The sequence below is a fragment of the Sesamum indicum genome, linkage group LG2, assembly GCF_026168435.1.
Source record: "Sesamum indicum cultivar Baizhima isolate 11 linkage group LG2, ASM2616843v1, whole genome shotgun sequence".
Classification (NCBI taxonomy): Eukaryota; Viridiplantae; Streptophyta; class Magnoliopsida; order Lamiales; family Pedaliaceae; genus Sesamum; species Sesamum indicum.
The window spans coordinates 20,940,138-20,958,624 of record NC_142658.1 but is presented as its reverse complement, the minus strand read 5'-3'; the positions used below and the strand labels follow the sequence as shown (position 1 = coordinate 20,958,624).

Genomic DNA, 18,487 nt, shown 5'->3' with positions numbered 1-18,487 from the left:
TATATTATGATCAATAATATCAAATATAGTAAATCAAACCAACGCAGCAACGCATACAATTCAGTAGAAACAACACTCCATGCATAAAGTGAGATTCGAACCCATAACCTCTGATGTAGGTCGCGCGAAATCGGGATCGGATCGTAGGGTCGGATCGCTAAGTCGGGTCGCTGAATCCTTCTTTCGTACTACCTGTTAGTGGATCCTGAGAACAAAGCAAACATGAGACTAGCCGAGTAGCCTTCGGCGATGGCCCTCCGATGCTTAAGTTAGAAAAGTGGGGTTGAAAAGTTAAAAATGAGATCGAACCAGATCACGAAATGACGGTAAAATGATGAGATAAAACATAATTTGAATAATCATAAATTGGGCTATTTATAGCTGTACAGTATCGTCTAGGAGAGCCACATGTCCCCCTTGAGATGCTGCCACGTCATCATAATCCAATGATCTTTATTTATTCCCTGGTCAAAATAGTCAACTATGGGGATTTAAATGCCTTAAAATGACAGGAGTACTTGGATAATTTAGTAATCTCCTTCATCAACCTTTAATATTATGGGGCCTCAATTTCACCAATTAAATTAGGCTTTTTTGGAGAGGGGGGAAAAGTATATCTTAATTATTGCCAAAATCAGAAAAGACAGTCATAATATTTAGCCAATGAGAAAACATGACAAAATCGTAGAAAAACATGAGAATAATACAGAGGTCGGTCGGCACGAACAACTTTAATAATTTCCAGTGTAGTGAGAAATAATCATTCAAGCTTTTTGACTTTTTGGTGAATGGTCGCTGAGCACAATTTCTTCAATACTGGATTGGATACGGCCCAAATCTGGTTTATGTTTTGATGTTGCAAGATGGGTAAGGCCCGAAATTGCTAACTTTTTAATATAGGTAGGTACTCACAACATTTTCAGACCCATTCTTGTAGAACTGGGTCAGTTATTTTATGGCCAATTTCTCACCTCTTTTGTCAGTTTAGAAAAGCAATTCGTATTGGCTCGAGAAAATTTGATTTTTCTTAGCACTTATGGAGCCGGGCCCCCAACAACATATTTCATTTTTACGTTATTCGCTCAAAGTCGTATGTTTGCGTCTGAAGATCACATGAAGTCACAAATTAATGTACTTTGATAAGACTTTGAAAACAGTATGAATGGGCAAAAAAGACAATCATTCAGCACGTAGTATATGTTGTGATTGTCATATTCAGAAGTGAAGTGGAACAATTTGAGAGTCGGAGTGGGCAGAAACACCAGTAGGGAAACGTGGTAGAGCACGAGTTGACTTAAAAAAAAATTCAAAGAAATATGGAATATGGGGAGGACAAGTGGCTGGAAATATGCGTGCAGGCTTTGTAAGAATCGGATGCATCTTCAAGGGGGAGGAGCTCTCCATTATTATCTTCCTTTTGGAAACAATGATGCAGGTCAAAAAGAATGTGGAATTTATGGGATAATTGCCCATTCACGTACTTGCAAGATTTTATTCTAAATATTATCTCTTTTTTTCTTTACTCGTTATTGTCTGCTTTAGGGGTGTGCATAATTGAATTTATCGACCGAATTGAACTACAATTATACTGAATACTGAATTGAAATTTTAGTTCAATTCAATAAGGTGTTATACCCTATTTATATCATAAAAAAATTAAAAATGTGATGGTGATGTCAAGAATCCAATATTTAGAAGAAAAATAAAATTAATAATAGTAATAATAATTTGTCAAGTCTTAATTCAAAATCAAGGAGATATGTACATACGGTAGGTAGAAATGTATGAGGAGATATATGTAGGGGGTAAAATGCAATTTATTCCCCTACGTTAACAAAAATAATATTTTATTGAGTAAAATCTTTTTCTAAATGCAAAGACAATACGTGTAATCCACTATTGTGCATAGGGGGGTTTTTGCTCTTTTTATAAAAATATAAAGGAATAAATTATTATTTGTTTTATAAAGAGTATTTGCACATTTATATTAACAAATGGGGTAAATTGTAATTTTTCATGTATGCAGGTGAATTGTGGGAAATGACAAGCATGTTGGATGGAAGTCCTAAAAACAGGGAAGGCCACTTTGGAAAGGGTGTTGTGTGTGTGTAAAGTGAATTGGATGAGTTGCGCTTCTCAAGTCAACACGTAAGATCCAGAACCCCTACATCTTCCTTCCATAATAGAGGGAACCATCCACTATCTATGTATATATATATATATGTATATGTATTAACTTATTGCTCATAAAATATGCATGCTCAGATACATGCATGCACTCATCCATGCGCCCACCACATTAAAATCCTTGTGTGTCTGTGTGTGTGTGGCCTCCACATTGTAGATGGGCATGCATGTATCCTAGCTTTCCAAAGTGACATGTAAATTCATGATTGCACGTACCGACATTTGACCTCATGATATCAGCCACTTCTTCTTGCCCCTCGGCCCCATTAACTCTATTATTACCACCCCCCCCCCCCCCTCCCTCTTGATGTTAACTTTTATTATGACTAATACATCAAATAATTGAACTGTTTTTTAACTTTAAAATTTGACATAATTATAAATAGATCTTCTATAATTTAAAAAATTATATTTAGTACTTTTAATATTTATTTTTATTTAACAAATACACTTCTCTATTAATCACAGAATTTGTTCCTATTAATAAAAAAATTAAATAAAATTCATATTTACCACCAATTGACTTATTACTCACTGATTACAGTCAAATAGATCTTTCTGATCAATTTTAGTCAGAAAGAATTTATTGACCTACAATATATAGGTCAAGAATAAGTCAATTAGGATAAAAATATAGATTTTTATTCAACTGTTTTTGTAATATTAACAAATTCGATAAATTTTGACGGGGTCTATTTATTAGATATAAACAAAAGTCAGAGGTACTAAACATAATCTTCCAAATCGTAATTGGTCTATGTGTAGTTACACTAAATTTGGGATAAAGCTATGTTATTATCCCTTATTATATATTGACAGGGTCTAACAAGAAGCACTTTTGAAGGACAAAATACTTCTCATAAGACCTCAAAATGCCCAAACATGATCTTGATATATGCACTTTTGCTCGGGTTGGGTCAAACTCCATCCAACTCGACCTTATGATCCGAAACCATCATCATCTACCACCCAATACTTAGAAGGCACGTGATTCATACAAATACAAATATTTAGTCCTATAAATACTCCAAAGTCATTTAGGAGTCAAAAAACATCTTTTATTAAGAGAATATTTTTCATCTTTCTTTTCAATTTAGCATCCGATTAATTACTTAAACATTAAAAAATTTTAATTTCCAACTAAGTGTGAGTTTGTTTTCTTAGATATCAGGAAATTATTTAAATTGAACTAACTCAAAGTCATTGCGATACCTACAGGAAACATACATAAATCGTGGGAGCAAATTGTGGTCCTCAACTCTTTTTTGCTTCTTGATTTTCTGAATTTGAGAGGAGACAATAGTGCTCGAATTTTAAGTACAAAAGTGGAAAATTCCATGGGAAAGTCATTAGCCGTTGACTAATTGCTGGATTCCAAAAAAAATTCTGAATTTAAATACTTCCAAAAAATTTAATGTTAATTTAATTTATAAATGAATCTTATTTAAAAATTTACTTGTATAGTTAATATATATAAATATATACACTTCATTACTGATTGATGTCGTTACTGATAGCACTTAGAATCACAGTACATTCGACTAAGAACGTGTGAATGAAGTTTCGGAAAGAAACATTATTAATGTTTCTTGATCTAAATGGTAATAAGAACACCAACACAAATCATCCATAAGCAAGTGACCCACAACAAATTCTTGGTCGGAGAGAATTAATCAATTCATATAAAATTCCGCCGGCAACCACTGCCCCATTTACTATTACAAAGGACGAAGGATTCACATTCGGCCACGCTGTTTTTAAGTGGTATTTCGCTGTTGAATGTTGGGCTTATGTCATTACCAGCCACCTTTAGTAATTTTTACAGTAAACGCGGCTAACAAAAAGTTGCTGTAAGAATAGCGATTTAATTTTTTTATTTTTATTAAATTTGATCAAATTAAATTAATTATAATATAAATATAATATATTTATTATATAATTAATTATTTTTTAAGAAATTATATACCAATCATATTATAAATATATTATGCTAATTATAAGTTATTTTAAATTCAACTAAAATCAATTTAAATTATATAGAAAAAAAATAATATTTTGACTATATTTATTGACTTTGAGAATTGAAGTGAACCCCACCACTGGACCATCTGTAGACTAATTAGACCATCAGTAGAGTCCACGTGAAGAAATATTGGAAGTCTTCCCACTTGATGACCCACTCCCATTCCCAATAATCTTCTTATCTTTATTTCCACTCCCTCTATAAATACCTTCAGTTTGGCCATCATTTCCTCACAATTTGCTATACTCCTTCCATATTTTCCATTTTATTTCTCATTCTTATGAGAAAAAGAAGAATGGCCGCCACCACACTGGATCCAAGTTTCAACCTTCAAATCAACGGCCAAGAATCCCCCCACCGTGGAGTTGTGGTTGCCGAGATTGATGGGCTTATTAGAGTTTACAAAGATGGTCACGTCGAACGACCCCAGATCGTTCCAAGTGTCGCCTGCTCATTGGCTCCGGAGCTTGGGGTAACTTGTAGAGACATGATCATAGACAAGTGCACCAATGTTTTGGCACGTTTGTATGTCCCAAACACCGACAGACTCCGACTCCCCTTAATGGTGTACTTCCACGGCGGCGGATTTTGTGTCGGCTCCGCTTCTTGGAGTTGCTACCACGAATTCCTAGCAAAATTAGCCTCCAGACTCAGTTGTGCAGTCGTGTCGGTCAATTACCGGCTGGCGCCGGAGAACCCTCTTCCGGCAGCCTATGACGACGGAGTTAAGGCGCTTGTTTGGCTGACGCAACAAAATTTCGTCCCGAGTAATGATTGGTGGACTAGTAAATGTGACTTCTCTAGCATATTCCTGGCTGGTGATAGTGCTGGTGCAAACATAGCCTATAACGTCGCGTTGAGTGTAAGTAGGGTGTTGGAAATCAAGGGACTCGTACTAATACAACCCTTTTTTGGAGGGGAGAGGAGGACTCATTCGGAGAAGTACACGGTGCAGCCACCACGCTCCGCCCTTACGCTGGCGGCGTCCGACACGTATTGGCGGCTGTCGTTGCCTTCCGGGGCCAATCGCGACCACCCCTGGTGCAATCCGGTGGCCAAGGGGGCGGAGGAGTTGCGGAATTTGCGGGTCATGGTATGCATATCGGAGATGGATATACTGAGAGATAGGAATTTGGAGTTGTGCGCTAATTTGAGGAGTAAAGGCGTGAAAGTGGAGCAGTTGGTGTGTAAAGGTGTTGGCCATGCATTTCAGATTCTTAACAAGTCTGCTCTCTCGCAAAGTCGTGTTCTTGAATTGATTTGTCATATCAACAACTTCATGGGTAGATGAGTCTTTCTGCCTTGTAATTAAATGTAAAATGTAGAAATTTGTACCTACATTGATTATTAATTACTCAATCATAAACTCTAATCACGGAATGCTTGAATCTTGCCTTACAATGGAAGTTCTACCAAAATATTTAAGCCCAATTTGCATTTTACCTCCTGTTTTAAAAATAAGCTAAAGATCACTGTTATTTAAAAAATTCTACATAAAACCTCCTTTTTCGTTAGAAAGTATGGGAATGTGAATTTTTAGCGCCCTTGAGGCAAATGGATTGAGTTTTGGCAGATTTTAACCCCTTCTTAGACAAAAAATGACTAATATACCCTTGTTGACTTATAAAATCACACACATTTATTCTTTTCTTGTTTTTGAGATTGACTTTGTGGTCTTCTTTTTATTTTTTATCCTTCTAAAAAATTATAAGTTTATTCTTAAATATATTTCATTTAAATTAAAATACAAAAAAATATAAAAAATTGATATTTATATTTTAAAATAATTAGTAAATAGTACTATATAAATATTTTGTCCTTTACTGACACAAAAAATTAAAAATACACTTGATGTGAGCCACTAGTTTTATAAATAAAAGGTTACACCTTTAAAACTAAAAACATATGAAATAAATGTTAGTTTTAATTACTTACAATATTTAGAAAAAATAGTAAACTAATATAATTTTATTATTATAAAAAAAGTACACAATAATAAATAATTAGATTGAGAATAAGTGTAAACTCCATAATTTAAAACAATAAATAGAAATAAAACCACCTTATAAGATAGATATAAGAGATGAGATTTTATATTTAATTTATAAAGATAGAACTTAAGGAAAAGACTGGTGAAATTATTCTTTTTGTCTTAATATATTTATTTTTTTAAATTATAATATTAGAAATTAAATCCAAACAATTACTTTTTGTTTAAAATGTCTTTAATTTTAATTTTTGAAAACATCACTTCCTCAAATATATTAAATGTTAATTTTTATTATCGAATGAATATTCTTATATACGAAACTAATTTACTATTACTGTTATCATTTAAATTGTTATATAGTATAGTTTATTTAATCATAGGACTTATTGTGCTACAAATAAATGGACATATATAAAATTAAGTTACATTTAAAGGGTAACTTTTTCATTATAAAATATTCTCAATAGATATATGCATATTTGACTTTTATGTAAAACCTCAAGAATTAATTGGGATAATTATAAACACTCATGTATCAATTTCGAAAAAATTCGGGTATCAATCATATCATTTGCAAAAAAACTCATGTATCAATTTAACAATAACACTGAAACTTGAGTACTAAAATAATTTTTACTCTAATTTCATGTGTCAAAAATATGGTTTATATACCGTTAATTAGAATGTGCGCACAATTGTTCCGCACACGCCAAATAAAATTCCTTATATATTTTAGTTTAAAAAAAAAAAGTTAATTATTATTCGAGTTTATTCATTCGATACTGATGAATGAATAAATCATTTATGTGAATAGATAGGTCTGAATTTGGTGTTGTTTGAACAGCAATTATATATAGTTCAAATCAAATATTAGAAAAGTACATATGTGTCTTCTCCGACAACCCCTTTTGTCCATCCATGCTTCACTTTTTTTTCCTTTTTCATTAAAGAAAAAAAGAATATTAAAGATTTCATGTCGAGCTAGCTAACTAGGTTATATTCTCAAGTCCATTAGCCGAAATACAACTAATCATAGAGTCCACTTATACAAACTCGAACAAGATGAAGGTCCGAGGTCGTGGCTATACAAAAATACGTAACCCTCGTGCCTCCATCTCCTTTGCTGCAGAACAAATCTTGCTCAAATGAGTGTTCCATAAAGCTTTAAGCCAGCTTCTCCTGTAAAAATTCATCCAAACAGTACTTTAGCGTTAACTATGTGATCGCACTTAATTAAGTTGACCAGTCCGAAATTAGGGTTTGTTGTAGGAATTACTTTGATGAATAGAAGTTAAAATTACCTCGACATAGAAAAAAACATATCGATCTCGATTCTCTTTTTGTTTCTCCTTCTCCTTCGCCTTCGCCTTCGCCTTCTTCCTCCATGTTCGACGATGCAACAATAGCCCAAATGTGTGTGAAGAGAGAAAAACAAAGGGAACTCCAAGCATTCGGGGTCTGAAGCTTCAAGACAACAACCTTGTATTTATGGAAGAATACGAGCAAAATATGTTGGTGATATTTGGTGGTTGAAGGTCACACGATTTGGCTCCCAGCAACCCTTCCTAAGTGAACAACATTGTCAACACCCAATCTTACTATGTTGCTTTTTTTTGTTTTTGTTACAAAACCCAATGCATGTAAATAGGGCAAAATTCTTTTTTGGTGTCGTGAAAAAATGTTGTTTTCATTTTTTATATTATAATTGTTGCGAGTATCGCTTTTGGTACCATAAAACATAGAAACAGGCATTTGGTCCCAAATCAACGACAGATGCTATGTGTCTCGCACGTGAACATTAATTCCTATTGATTCACATGACTTTGACTTCAAATGCTCTTTTCAGTGGCACCAAAAAAACAAAAAATGTGTTTGTTTGATACCATTAAAAGACTTTTTTTTCTTTTGGTACCATTAAACAGGGCATTTGAAGTCAAAATCATTTGAGACAATAGGAGTTACCGGACACGTGCAAGGCACATGGCCTCTGCCGTTCACCTAGGACTAAAAAGGCGTGTTTTTACGTTTTATGGTAGAACTTTGCCCATGTAACTACCTTCTTATTAGAATTTTTTCGTAAAATTATATTTGACTAGGTCGAATTAATCACATGATAATTATAATTATTTTTGTAATATGATTAATTACTCTTTTGAAACCGTGAGTCAATATAATTGTGACCTGTTGGTTTAGGTTTGATTCACACCAAATTTGGATTGGAATTATTCCTGTACCTAACAAGACTTAGCAGTACAGACAAGTAGGTTCTTTTGTTTGATAGCAACATCTAGTGGATCATTCAATGAAGCCATATCAAAGTGGTTAGAGCTGAAAAAAAAGTAATCAGATTACTTAAGGCTCAATCAAAATTAATTGATAAAAATTTATTTGAACTCGATTTGCTAAGATTAACAAATTGAATTTGAACAAAAAAATTTATTTGATAAAATTTCGATTAATGGAAAATTAATAAAATATACTTAAAAATATCAAATTATTCGAGCTGAACTCGTGTTGATCCAATTAAAATTTGATTAGATCATATAATGAAATCAAAATTCAAAAATAATATTCAAAACTCGATAATAATTTAAATAAATTTGAACAATGATGTGCTCGATTCAAATCCAAATCATTTCCAGTCCTAAAATGGGTAGATGTTAAGGAGCAAGGTCCATTATTTGTACAAGTATTAGATAATTTAAATTGTGTCGTATTAATACAAGGACCTATAGCTTACTCAAATGATATGATTTAAACTATTTAATACTTTTTAATTCAATTTATATTATAAACTATTTAATACTTTTTAATTCAATATATATATATATTAATTTATTAAATAAAAAAAAGTCCTACCTATCTGTCCGTACTTTGATTATGGCATCCGAGAAAATTAGATGGACAATTTTGTGTTGAAAACATGATTTGCCCCTAACTCACCAAACATTACACCTTCGACGGGATGTCTGCTTGTGCATCTGAACCCTACAACAGTTTCCATGTGATTTTAGAAAGGGTTAATTTCGATGAGCTTTTCTAAAATTTGATATATTTATAAATATTTTTTATTATTTAAAAAATTATAAGTACTTTCTTGATATTTAATGAAATTATATAATTTTTGAATGAATGTTTAAAATTGTCAACTTTATCCTTATTGTACTGTTTTCTCAAAAAAGAATGACAAAAAATCAAACCAGATGTATGAAAAATTTGAAAAATTATAAGAAGAAAATTATCCATTAGCTCTCAACAAAATATTTTTTTTAAAAATAAATAAAATTATAATTTATAGTGAACAAAAGCATTTTTTGATCATTTCACAAAAAATAGATGAAAACCTAACAAAAACTAACTGATTGATCTAATTGTTAGATCATATTTATAATTATGTTAAATTTCATTAAAGCTCGTTGTAATTTACTCTTTTAGTACCGTGTAAAGATCAGGACATTTATGGTGAAATATGCAAATTACAGTTTCAGGAGTTGACGTTTACACAATTTTATAAGTGGTGAAAGAAAAAGGACCTGAACGCTCAACTACCTTGACATGTGCGACTGCTTAAGCCTTAATATTAGCCATACAGTTGAAATAAACACCGCTGTTAAAACATTGGTATAAACAAAAATTCAAGATTCAAGGGGAGGTGAAACATTAAACAATATACTTTTGAAACAAATAAGGATCATCCAACACCACTAGCATGAAATCGGCATACAGTAGAAACACTAGGCAAATGCCCACTTAAACAGCCTTAGATTGTCTAGCTAGACATCATGACGTGATCGATTGACTGAAGAGCTTGGTTGGCGAAAAAACGGACATCTACATCAGGGTCCTCTGTGAGCTCTACCAAGGTGGGGCGTATTGTTTTCTCCACCACCTACGGAGCAAGACAAAAATTTCATGAGAAACCAACATTATCAGAATGAAGAGCAAGAAAAGAGTAATCTCTGTTTCATGTGGAATTCTTTCTGTCATACAAGCAAAAGAGTGAGCTGAAGGATAAGAGAACTCACAGATTGGTCGACAATGGGGATCATGGATTGCAACACTTTTGCCACATTGAATTTAATGTTAGGCACTCTGCATAACGTCGTAATTCAGCTTATTAGTTGTGGAAGCAATTATATACTCGTATAGCCTGTATATGGACGTAAAAGGACAAATACCTGTCCTTTGATGCAGTAACAATCACAGGCAATAAGTTGGAACATGTTATCTCCGCACCCATGACTGGAGCGAGCAAGGAAATTGCACGAAGAACAGTCATCCGATACAAATAATGTGGATTGTTTACCATATCTAAAACCTGCATGGAAAATGAACCAAGATTTCATTGTTCAAACATGTTGAAAAGGAACAAGGCACAGGTAATTTGACTTGAGAGCAATCGCATGAAGACTGTATCAGATATAAGTCATGCCGATTTTTTATCATGTGGAAAACCTGGAGTTGACATGGCATGGATCTTTGTTAATAGGTTAGTAGAAAATTTAGAAACAAGAAACAAACTCTATATAGGAAGTACATTCAACATATCAGGCCAGATTCAAGTATCAACAGGCAAGAGTTATAGTTGCATTCCATTGATCTAACAATTTTTGGCATGTCTGGACATTTCTATGATTCCAGTTCGGGTCGCGAATAGAAAAGTCAGGAGTAAGTTAAAACTAGGTTTACAGAAACAAATGTCAATCGAACTGTAACAAGCAAGCAGAAATAACAATTCAAATTGACACAGGAATTCTACATTTTAGACTTTCCTTGGTCTTCACATTTTCCACTGGTAATTAAGACAGCTCATTCCTTTATGTATCTAGTACGAAAGAGTGCAATCGCACCCACAGAGTTCATTATGAGAATGGCAAGCTTTCATTACAGAAGTTGGTAGTTTACACTACTCATTGACCAGACACAACCTTTTCTTTCTCTTTTGGTTTGGGGAAAGGATGAAACAGCCATTATGCATTGATCAGTGTCTCAAACATGACTCAGGAGGTCAGGGGAGAATGAGAACCTACTGAAGCCACAGAATCCCTAGAGGATCGTTTGAACCTTCGGCTTCTTTAACTCTATTCTTTCTGTCCTTCAGGTTAGTGCAAAAATTAGTTGTGCTTAATCTATTAAAGTTGTTCCCACACTGTCAAACCATATAACCGAAAAATATGTTTTGGAGAAGTAAACAGTTTATGAGCAGAAGAGTAATATGAAAGGCTGGCGTATGCAAATCTAAGTACAACCAAAATGGGAGCTTGTTTTGATATCCTTCTACAAACCTGAGGAACTATATGTTGCATTGCCCAGTCTGGACCAAATTCTTCTGCCAAACGTTTCAAATTATTAGCTGCAGCATCTCTAATAGAGTAAACCTGCACAAAATCCCAAAAATAGATGTAAATTATTGTTTCCTGTTTCAACTCCACCCACACAACCACGCCAACTCCCAGCCAAGAAAAAAGAGGATTAGAAAAAGGAAAATGTGCACCAGCACATAACAAAGTGTAGCATGGAAGAGATTGGAGAATATATTTTCATTTACAGTAGAACAGAACGCAAATGATTAAAGGATCAAGTCAATTATTATCATTAAGAACAGAAAAGAGACTAGCCGAGAAACCAATTTGTCACTGAATGTCACATCATAGAATCAAATTAGATCTCTGAAGTTCAAATAGAGAATTGCCATGGCATCATTGCTTTTACGTGTTCTCCAATTTTCTTGCAGCTAAAATGACAAAAATAAAATAATCACAAGAGAAACTCCAACCTTGTCCTGTAGCCACTGCATGCAAAGGGCTCCCAGCTTATCATCAAAAAATCCAACACCCAATTGACTAGCCAATAAAGGTATGTATTCTATGATGGCAAGCCGAACCCTCCAGTGCCTATCCTCTGCTAGCTCCACAATAGCTGGTAACAGAGATTGAGAGAGCAAATCAATTCCAATAACCTGCATGTGCAGAAAAAAATATCAGCATACATGATAATTGGAGAAAAACATTTGGAGGGACACCACAGACCTGATTGACTTGATCTAGCTTGCTAATGATGTTGAGGCGAACATCAGGAAATTCATCCTTCAAAAGGGAGAGAAATATGGGGAGAAGTTGTTCAATTGTTGCATCCTGCATCAACCAGAAAATCCAATATTCAAATCCCAGTAGAATCATGTTGATAACAGAACAAGTCGTTCATTATGTAATGGCAAATAAATGCAACATCAATGTCAGAAATGATAAAAAGCAGATCAAAAGAGTTAACTGAGAAGTCAAAAAAAAAAAAAAAAAAAAAAAAGAAACTTCAGATAACTTAGGTTGTAGTTTCAGAGACAAAGAGTTATAATTAGTCAAGCAGGTCAAGGAACCTGAAGACCATCCAACGCCAGTTCTTTTCCATTTCAATAAATACCAAAGGAAAAAAAAGAACACAACCGACAATTCTATGTATCAGATATAGAACAATGTACTGAGATAGTCCTAAAGGAAGCTGAAGAAAGAGACTCTGAAGAACCACATCTATGATATGTAAACCGGCTTTTGAAACTACATCGGGGCACAACAGCTGCAGCAACTCACAGGGTTGCACCAAGTGGTTGGCAAACAACCAAGTAAAATGACAGTAGCTGGTTCTCGTGCCAAAAATAAGTAATTCTTCAAGCAGCTATTGTCTAAAGCAGAAAGATGCCGTAATGTCTTACCAATATGAGCAAAAGATGTTGATGCTATCAGTAAATTAATATTTGAAACAAATATAATAATAGTTAAATACAATTACGTAGTTAAAACAAGTATCTAACCGTCCTAGCTATGCATCCATGACAAAACACATTTGCAGCTTCAATCTAACTTTCCCAACTTAAAGTTGCCATAGTCTTTACCTTGCCCAAAACAGGAGCCATTCCCATTATGACAGATGCCAAAGCAGACCTTACATGCTGTGACGAATCAGATGACAATTCCTGCAATAGGTCATCTCCCATTATAAGACAGTAAAGTATCAACATCATATGAACAATATATTCATAACTAACAGATGATCCACCATGATTGATGCACCATGGTGCCTACCTTTACACAAGGAAGAATATGCTGGACAGCAAGTTCAGGATTAAGAATCCTGCAGAATTTTGTGACTTTACCAGCAGCTGCTATCCGCACTTCCGCTTCATTATCCCGAAGTAGGCGGACATATGCAGGAACCAAATCCGTCCTTAAAACATCACATATTTCACTTATCAGGACCACTATATGAAGGAGATTTAACAAAATTTGAAACTAATCATAGACATCTTTTATATGCCAAAAAAGTTCGACAACTGTCATAAGAAACAAACTCGAACAATAACAAGGAAGCTGCCAATCTCAGGAAGGTAGCATGTTCGGTCTGCACACCAAGATCTCTTCATTGCTACTGTAGGCCTACCATTACAATGAAAATGCCCACACTCAAAAGAATACTTCTTCTTTTGGAAAGCCATCAATACTACACTTGCTATGCAGCCAAATATTAAAGGTTGAGATACAAGATTCTAATATAACAAGGGAAGAGTAATCGCACTTTACTTGGATAAAGTGCTTTCATGACAAGTATATAAATAACTAATTGCATAACTTCAGATCCATGTGGAAATAGATAATGTGTCTGCATGTGTACGCCTCTCCAAACATCAATATAGCATACAAACAGATGGACAACATCTCTAGCAACTAACACCCCAAAAATCTTTATTTGCATGTCTGCTAATCCCAACAGTATTGTAAGTACATTCCAAGTTCTTCTCCTTGTCTTTAGAAGTATACATGACGGAAACAAAGAAGTGGAAGAAAAAGAAATAGCGTTTCTTAATAAGAGAGCAGTATACCAATCACATGTAAACAAATTAAACGTCAGACGTTTGAACGCACACAACACCTGATGCTATATAAGACAAAGAATGTCAAAATTAGAAGCCAGATATTAAACAACTACCGTGTAGGTTCAGGTCCCACAGCCTCACAAAGTTCATACAACTGGTTGGCAACCATGTAGCGAACACGCCAAGACTTATCCTGATAAAATACGGTAAGTAAAATCAGAATAAAAGAGTATGAAAAGGAATAAAGAAAGAAAGAAGCCAGCAAATCCAAAATGCAGCGACAAAATAAGTACTACCAGTTAACTTTGTTTAAATATGGCAATAGAGTTAATTTCATGCTTAAAGGATCAGGAATTATACATATCCAATGTTTAACAAAGCTAGCAAGATAAAATGAAAATGATCAGAAATTCCGACATCATAGCCCAAACTAAATTGTTGAACAATATTTCATATATAAAAAATAAACAACCCAAAAGGTACTGAGCAAACAATCTCATGAAACAACTTGATGGGTCTAAAGAAAATGGGCGAAATCACGTAATACCTGTCCCAGTAATCATAACAAGAAAAAAAACAGAGTCTGGAATGTACCTGCGAGAAGTTGACAATTACAGGGAGAATATGTGCAACACAATCTTGAGGTTCCAGTAACTTCCCAAGAGCAGCACAGCCCTCAACAGCTAGCAAGCGAACAGAATCCTGATCTGAAAGGAGGGACTAAGAAAGTCAATTTTAATTCACCCACCATATGTCTTACCCTGTTATTTTCCACCAAATTTGGAGAAACACTGTTTAATATTCAAGCCATCGACATTCTTTTAACCTATATAGAAAAGACCAACCAATTTTTTTCAATGGTCCAGAGGACAGGCCATTCACTATAACTTATTAAGAAATCATGATCCTTCAACTTTTCTGCTTCAGTCACCATCTGGATTTACTTAAATTACTCACTCATCCTTCTTGAATCATGAATAATGAATACTTTTCTCCATTTGCTACATTCCAAAAGTTGTGCATAAATTGATATGGTTGGCTTCATTATTATCATTTGTTAGATCATTAAGAAGAAATCAAAGCATCCATGTCAACCACAATTACGCTACAAACCAGAGTTTCATCCAAGCAATGGCAACAGAAATGCTGCTATGCAAAAGAAAATTCGCAATAACATTTCTACAGAATCCCAAATTGCTTCAAATAAGAGCGAATCTGGGACGCAAGGATATGATAAAAAGAACCAAAAATGAATTAAAAACTCAATAAGTGACTTGAGACTTCTAAAGATGTAATGCTGGCTTGTAATACAGACAAAGTACCCCAAAAATGAACCTAAAACTTACCCCAAATTGTAATTTATGAATATGAAATGCTGAATGCATGTCTATTCATATTTAAATCACATCATTCACATGTTTTATCACATAAATATACCTCTAATATTTAAGAATTAATAAATCATGGCAACTACACTAAGTATCTAGGCATAATCAATCATATAAGTGAATGTCTAAAAAATCCAGAAATAATTATAACAAGATAGAGAAACCTAAAGAAATTTTACCATCCTGTGTAAGATCCTCAAATATAGACATGATGTCAGTTTTCAGATGAGCAGCTTCCACAGTGGCAGCAAATTTCCCCAAATTCGTTGCGGCAGCCCTTCTCACCATAGGCATATCATCTTGGCACAACTGGCTGTATATTGACCTTAATTCTGTCTTTAACGTATCTGGGGCACTTGAGTAGGCAATATGAAACAATCCACAAGCTGAAACTCGAGCCGTAAACCACTCACCAGCTGCCAGCCTCTGTAATTTAAAATAAACCAATATGCAGACAACTAAATATGAGAACTGGAAATCCCAGAGTCTGCACTACCAAAAAGAGTAATTGAATATGGATACTTCAGCAAGAAAGAGACAAGAATATCTTCACATGCTAAAAAGTTCACCAGCATAGTTATAAACCACAATTATAAAAGCCCAGGCAAACTCCATGCTTCATTTTATTGAGGCCTCGACCAAAGGAAATCAATTGTAGAGTCAAAGTGATTCCACCTTCATAATGTAATATAAATTTAAGTAATTGGCAAACAACCAGAAAAGAAAATTATCATGCATGATAAAATATGGCATCAGATTTTCCAACTATGTTCAGTGGCCTCTGATCCAATAAATAATGAAAATAACATTGATCAAGGTAGCATAAAATGATGACTAAGGAAACTGCAAGTTCTATCTACCATGCTAACAGCAACAATTAGCATACATTACTAAATATCAGTGAGGGCTCTCAAAATGAATTGCATGTTGTCATATTTGAAAAATATACAAAAGCAAATAAATAAACAGTTCTCAAGTGACTCCCTCTTTCAGCATTAAATATAAATGTAAAAATTAATCAGGTATCCGAGAAAGGAAATAAGGATAAGAAAAAAACTATCACACAGTATAGTATTCTGAAGCGCCAGAATTCTGTATCATTATGTATAACCTACAGCACAGTACCTAACAAAGACGACCTTCTCAGTAGCATCACAATAACGAAAGAAAAGCAGATTATATCTGACCTTCACAAGAGGAATAAACCAGTCAACCAAATCACTTTCTCTCATCTGTGATCCAATTCTGCATAATGACTCTACAGCTTTGTCCCTCACACAGGTCTCCTCCACAGTACAAAGTGTTTCCAGGGGAGGGAGCAACACATGAGCATGCTCCACCCCTCCGACATATGGAATGAACACACCCAATTCCTCAGCCATAGCCAGCAGCACCTCATCGTCATCATCATTGTTCTCACTCAAAAATGGGATCAACTCCTTCCGAGTCCTCTCCTCCCCAAGTGCGCGTGCTATGGTTGATAGTCTCCGTATAGAGTTCAATCGCAGTTGAATGTCATCGTTCTTTAACTCATCAATTAGCACTGCTATTGGATACAGTGGCTCATCCGCCATCGACATTGTGCCGCAAAAATCTTTCCCTAGAGGTACAAGCTTCATCAAAACATTCCAAAAGAATAAAAGAAACTAAATTTTCATCACTAAAACAAAGTAGAATGAGAAGCCCGAAAGAAAGCTAGAGATCACCCTACTATATGGCGTAAAAATGCCCAAAACAAGTGATTTTAGCCCTTATAGAAAGAAAACTGATTCTTAAACCCCTTGCCGTGTCACCTTATCAAACGAGTCCTTTCATCAGTCTTCCAAAATAGAAAATTCTGGTTATTATGAGGAAATAACTCTGTTTAATTTATTTGGAAACAAACTCACGAATATCAGATTTTATTTCCAGTTCAGGAAGGGAAAATGGGAGTAAAAATTACAATTTTTCAGAAAAATCAGCTTGGCCCACAAGTCTAATTGGGCAGAATTTATGAGTTTTAATTTCTTAAGTGAAAGGAAAGCAACGGGAGATCAAATTAAATCTGAAAAATCTAAGATCTGGCAACAACCAAGAATTTAAATCCTAAAGAAAAACAAAAAGAACAAAGAAATGATTTAGTACGCCTATGTGCATACGATAAAGCGCGCATAAGAGTATGTATTAGACAGAGAAAGTGAAGAGAGTTACCGGAGGCAATGGGGTTCCCGCCGGCTATCCTTCAGATTTGAAGAGAGGGGGGGGAGATGGGAAATGAATCTTCTGATGTGATTTCGGGGCCGGTGTTTTTCATGTAACAATCACAGGGCTCCTCTTTTTCTCTACACAATAATCGGGATGGCTTCAAAATGCGAGTTATGTCGAACTGCGTTGATGAAATCGTCACCGAGTTTCGCTCTCTCTGTCGCTCATATTCATCGCAGTCACGTGAAAAAGGGCAAGAATTTCAAATTTTCCCCTTAAACTATAAAAATATACACTTCGCCCCCTCCAACTACAAAAATTATAATACATGAATTACTATTATTTTCTAAAATATAGTAATTAAACCAGCTATAAATGACAACACGAAACTATACTGAAACAATAATTTTTAGGGATAGTTATCCTCTCCTCCCATCTGATTTTATATAATTATATTAAATTTTTGTAGTTTGAAAAATTATATTTAGTATTTTTTAAATTTATTTTTGTTTGTTAAATAAGTCTATTTGCTAGTTAAAATTTATTAAATTTCTTGATATTAAAAAAAATTAAATAAAAATTTATTGTATGATTGATTTATTATTATTTTATTACAAACAAAAAAAATATTTTTACGATCAAATTATCTTTATACGCTTTCAAACATTAATGTGTATGAGAAGGTATATTTTTACAGTGATAAAAGGTAGTTTAGTTGGAAAAAAATTTGTCTGACTTGCAATAAGTTAGTAATAAGTAATCGAGAATAATATCAATTTTCATTCGGTCTTTTTTGTTAACATAAGCAAATTCAATTAATTTTGACTAACAAATGAACCTATTTATTAGAC

At 34.1% G+C, this 18,487-nt stretch overlaps 2 protein-coding genes and 1 long non-coding RNA gene across 4 annotated transcripts; 1 reads left to right on the top strand and 2 right to left on the bottom strand.

Annotated features, from left to right (window-relative positions):
- The first annotated feature begins 4,436 nt into the window (after positions 1-4,436).
- LOC105156400 (putative carboxylesterase 6) lies at positions 4,437-5,598 on the top strand. Its single transcript, XM_011072520.3, has one exon. It carries the CDS (start codon positions 4,491-4,493, stop codon positions 5,499-5,501), a length of 1,011 nt encoding a protein of 336 aa, XP_011070822.1. The 5' UTR covers positions 4,437-4,490; the 3' UTR covers positions 5,502-5,598.
- A 1,434-nt stretch (positions 5,599-7,032) lies between these two features.
- Positions 7,033-7,791, bottom strand: LOC148789267 (uncharacterized). Its single transcript, XR_016064158.1, has 2 exons — positions 7,502-7,791; positions 7,033-7,379 (listed from the first exon to the last, which is right to left on the bottom strand). It is a non-coding gene; the product is annotated as an uncharacterized LOC148789267 (long non-coding RNA).
- A 2,001-nt stretch (positions 7,792-9,792) lies between these two features.
- LOC105156399 (uncharacterized) lies at positions 9,793-17,895 on the bottom strand. 2 transcript variants are annotated; one of them, XM_088877610.1, is made up of 13 exons: positions 17,643-17,895; positions 16,640-17,065; positions 15,632-15,878; positions 14,659-14,771; positions 14,178-14,257; positions 13,277-13,418; positions 13,087-13,167; positions 12,230-12,334; positions 11,977-12,159; positions 11,486-11,578; positions 10,379-10,518; positions 10,226-10,292; positions 9,793-10,089 (listed from the first exon to the last, which is right to left on the bottom strand). In XM_088877610.1, exons 2-13 carry the CDS (start codon positions 17,030-17,032, stop codon positions 9,970-9,972), a joined length of 1,764 nt encoding a protein of 587 aa, XP_088733736.1. In that variant the 5' UTR covers positions 17,033-17,065; positions 17,643-17,895; the 3' UTR covers positions 9,793-9,969. The 2 variants fall into 2 exon arrangements, with proteins under 2 accessions (XP_088733736.1, XP_088733735.1); XM_088877609.1 differs by having other exon boundaries at positions 16,640-17,052.
- Positions 17,896-18,487: the final 592 nt, after the last annotated feature.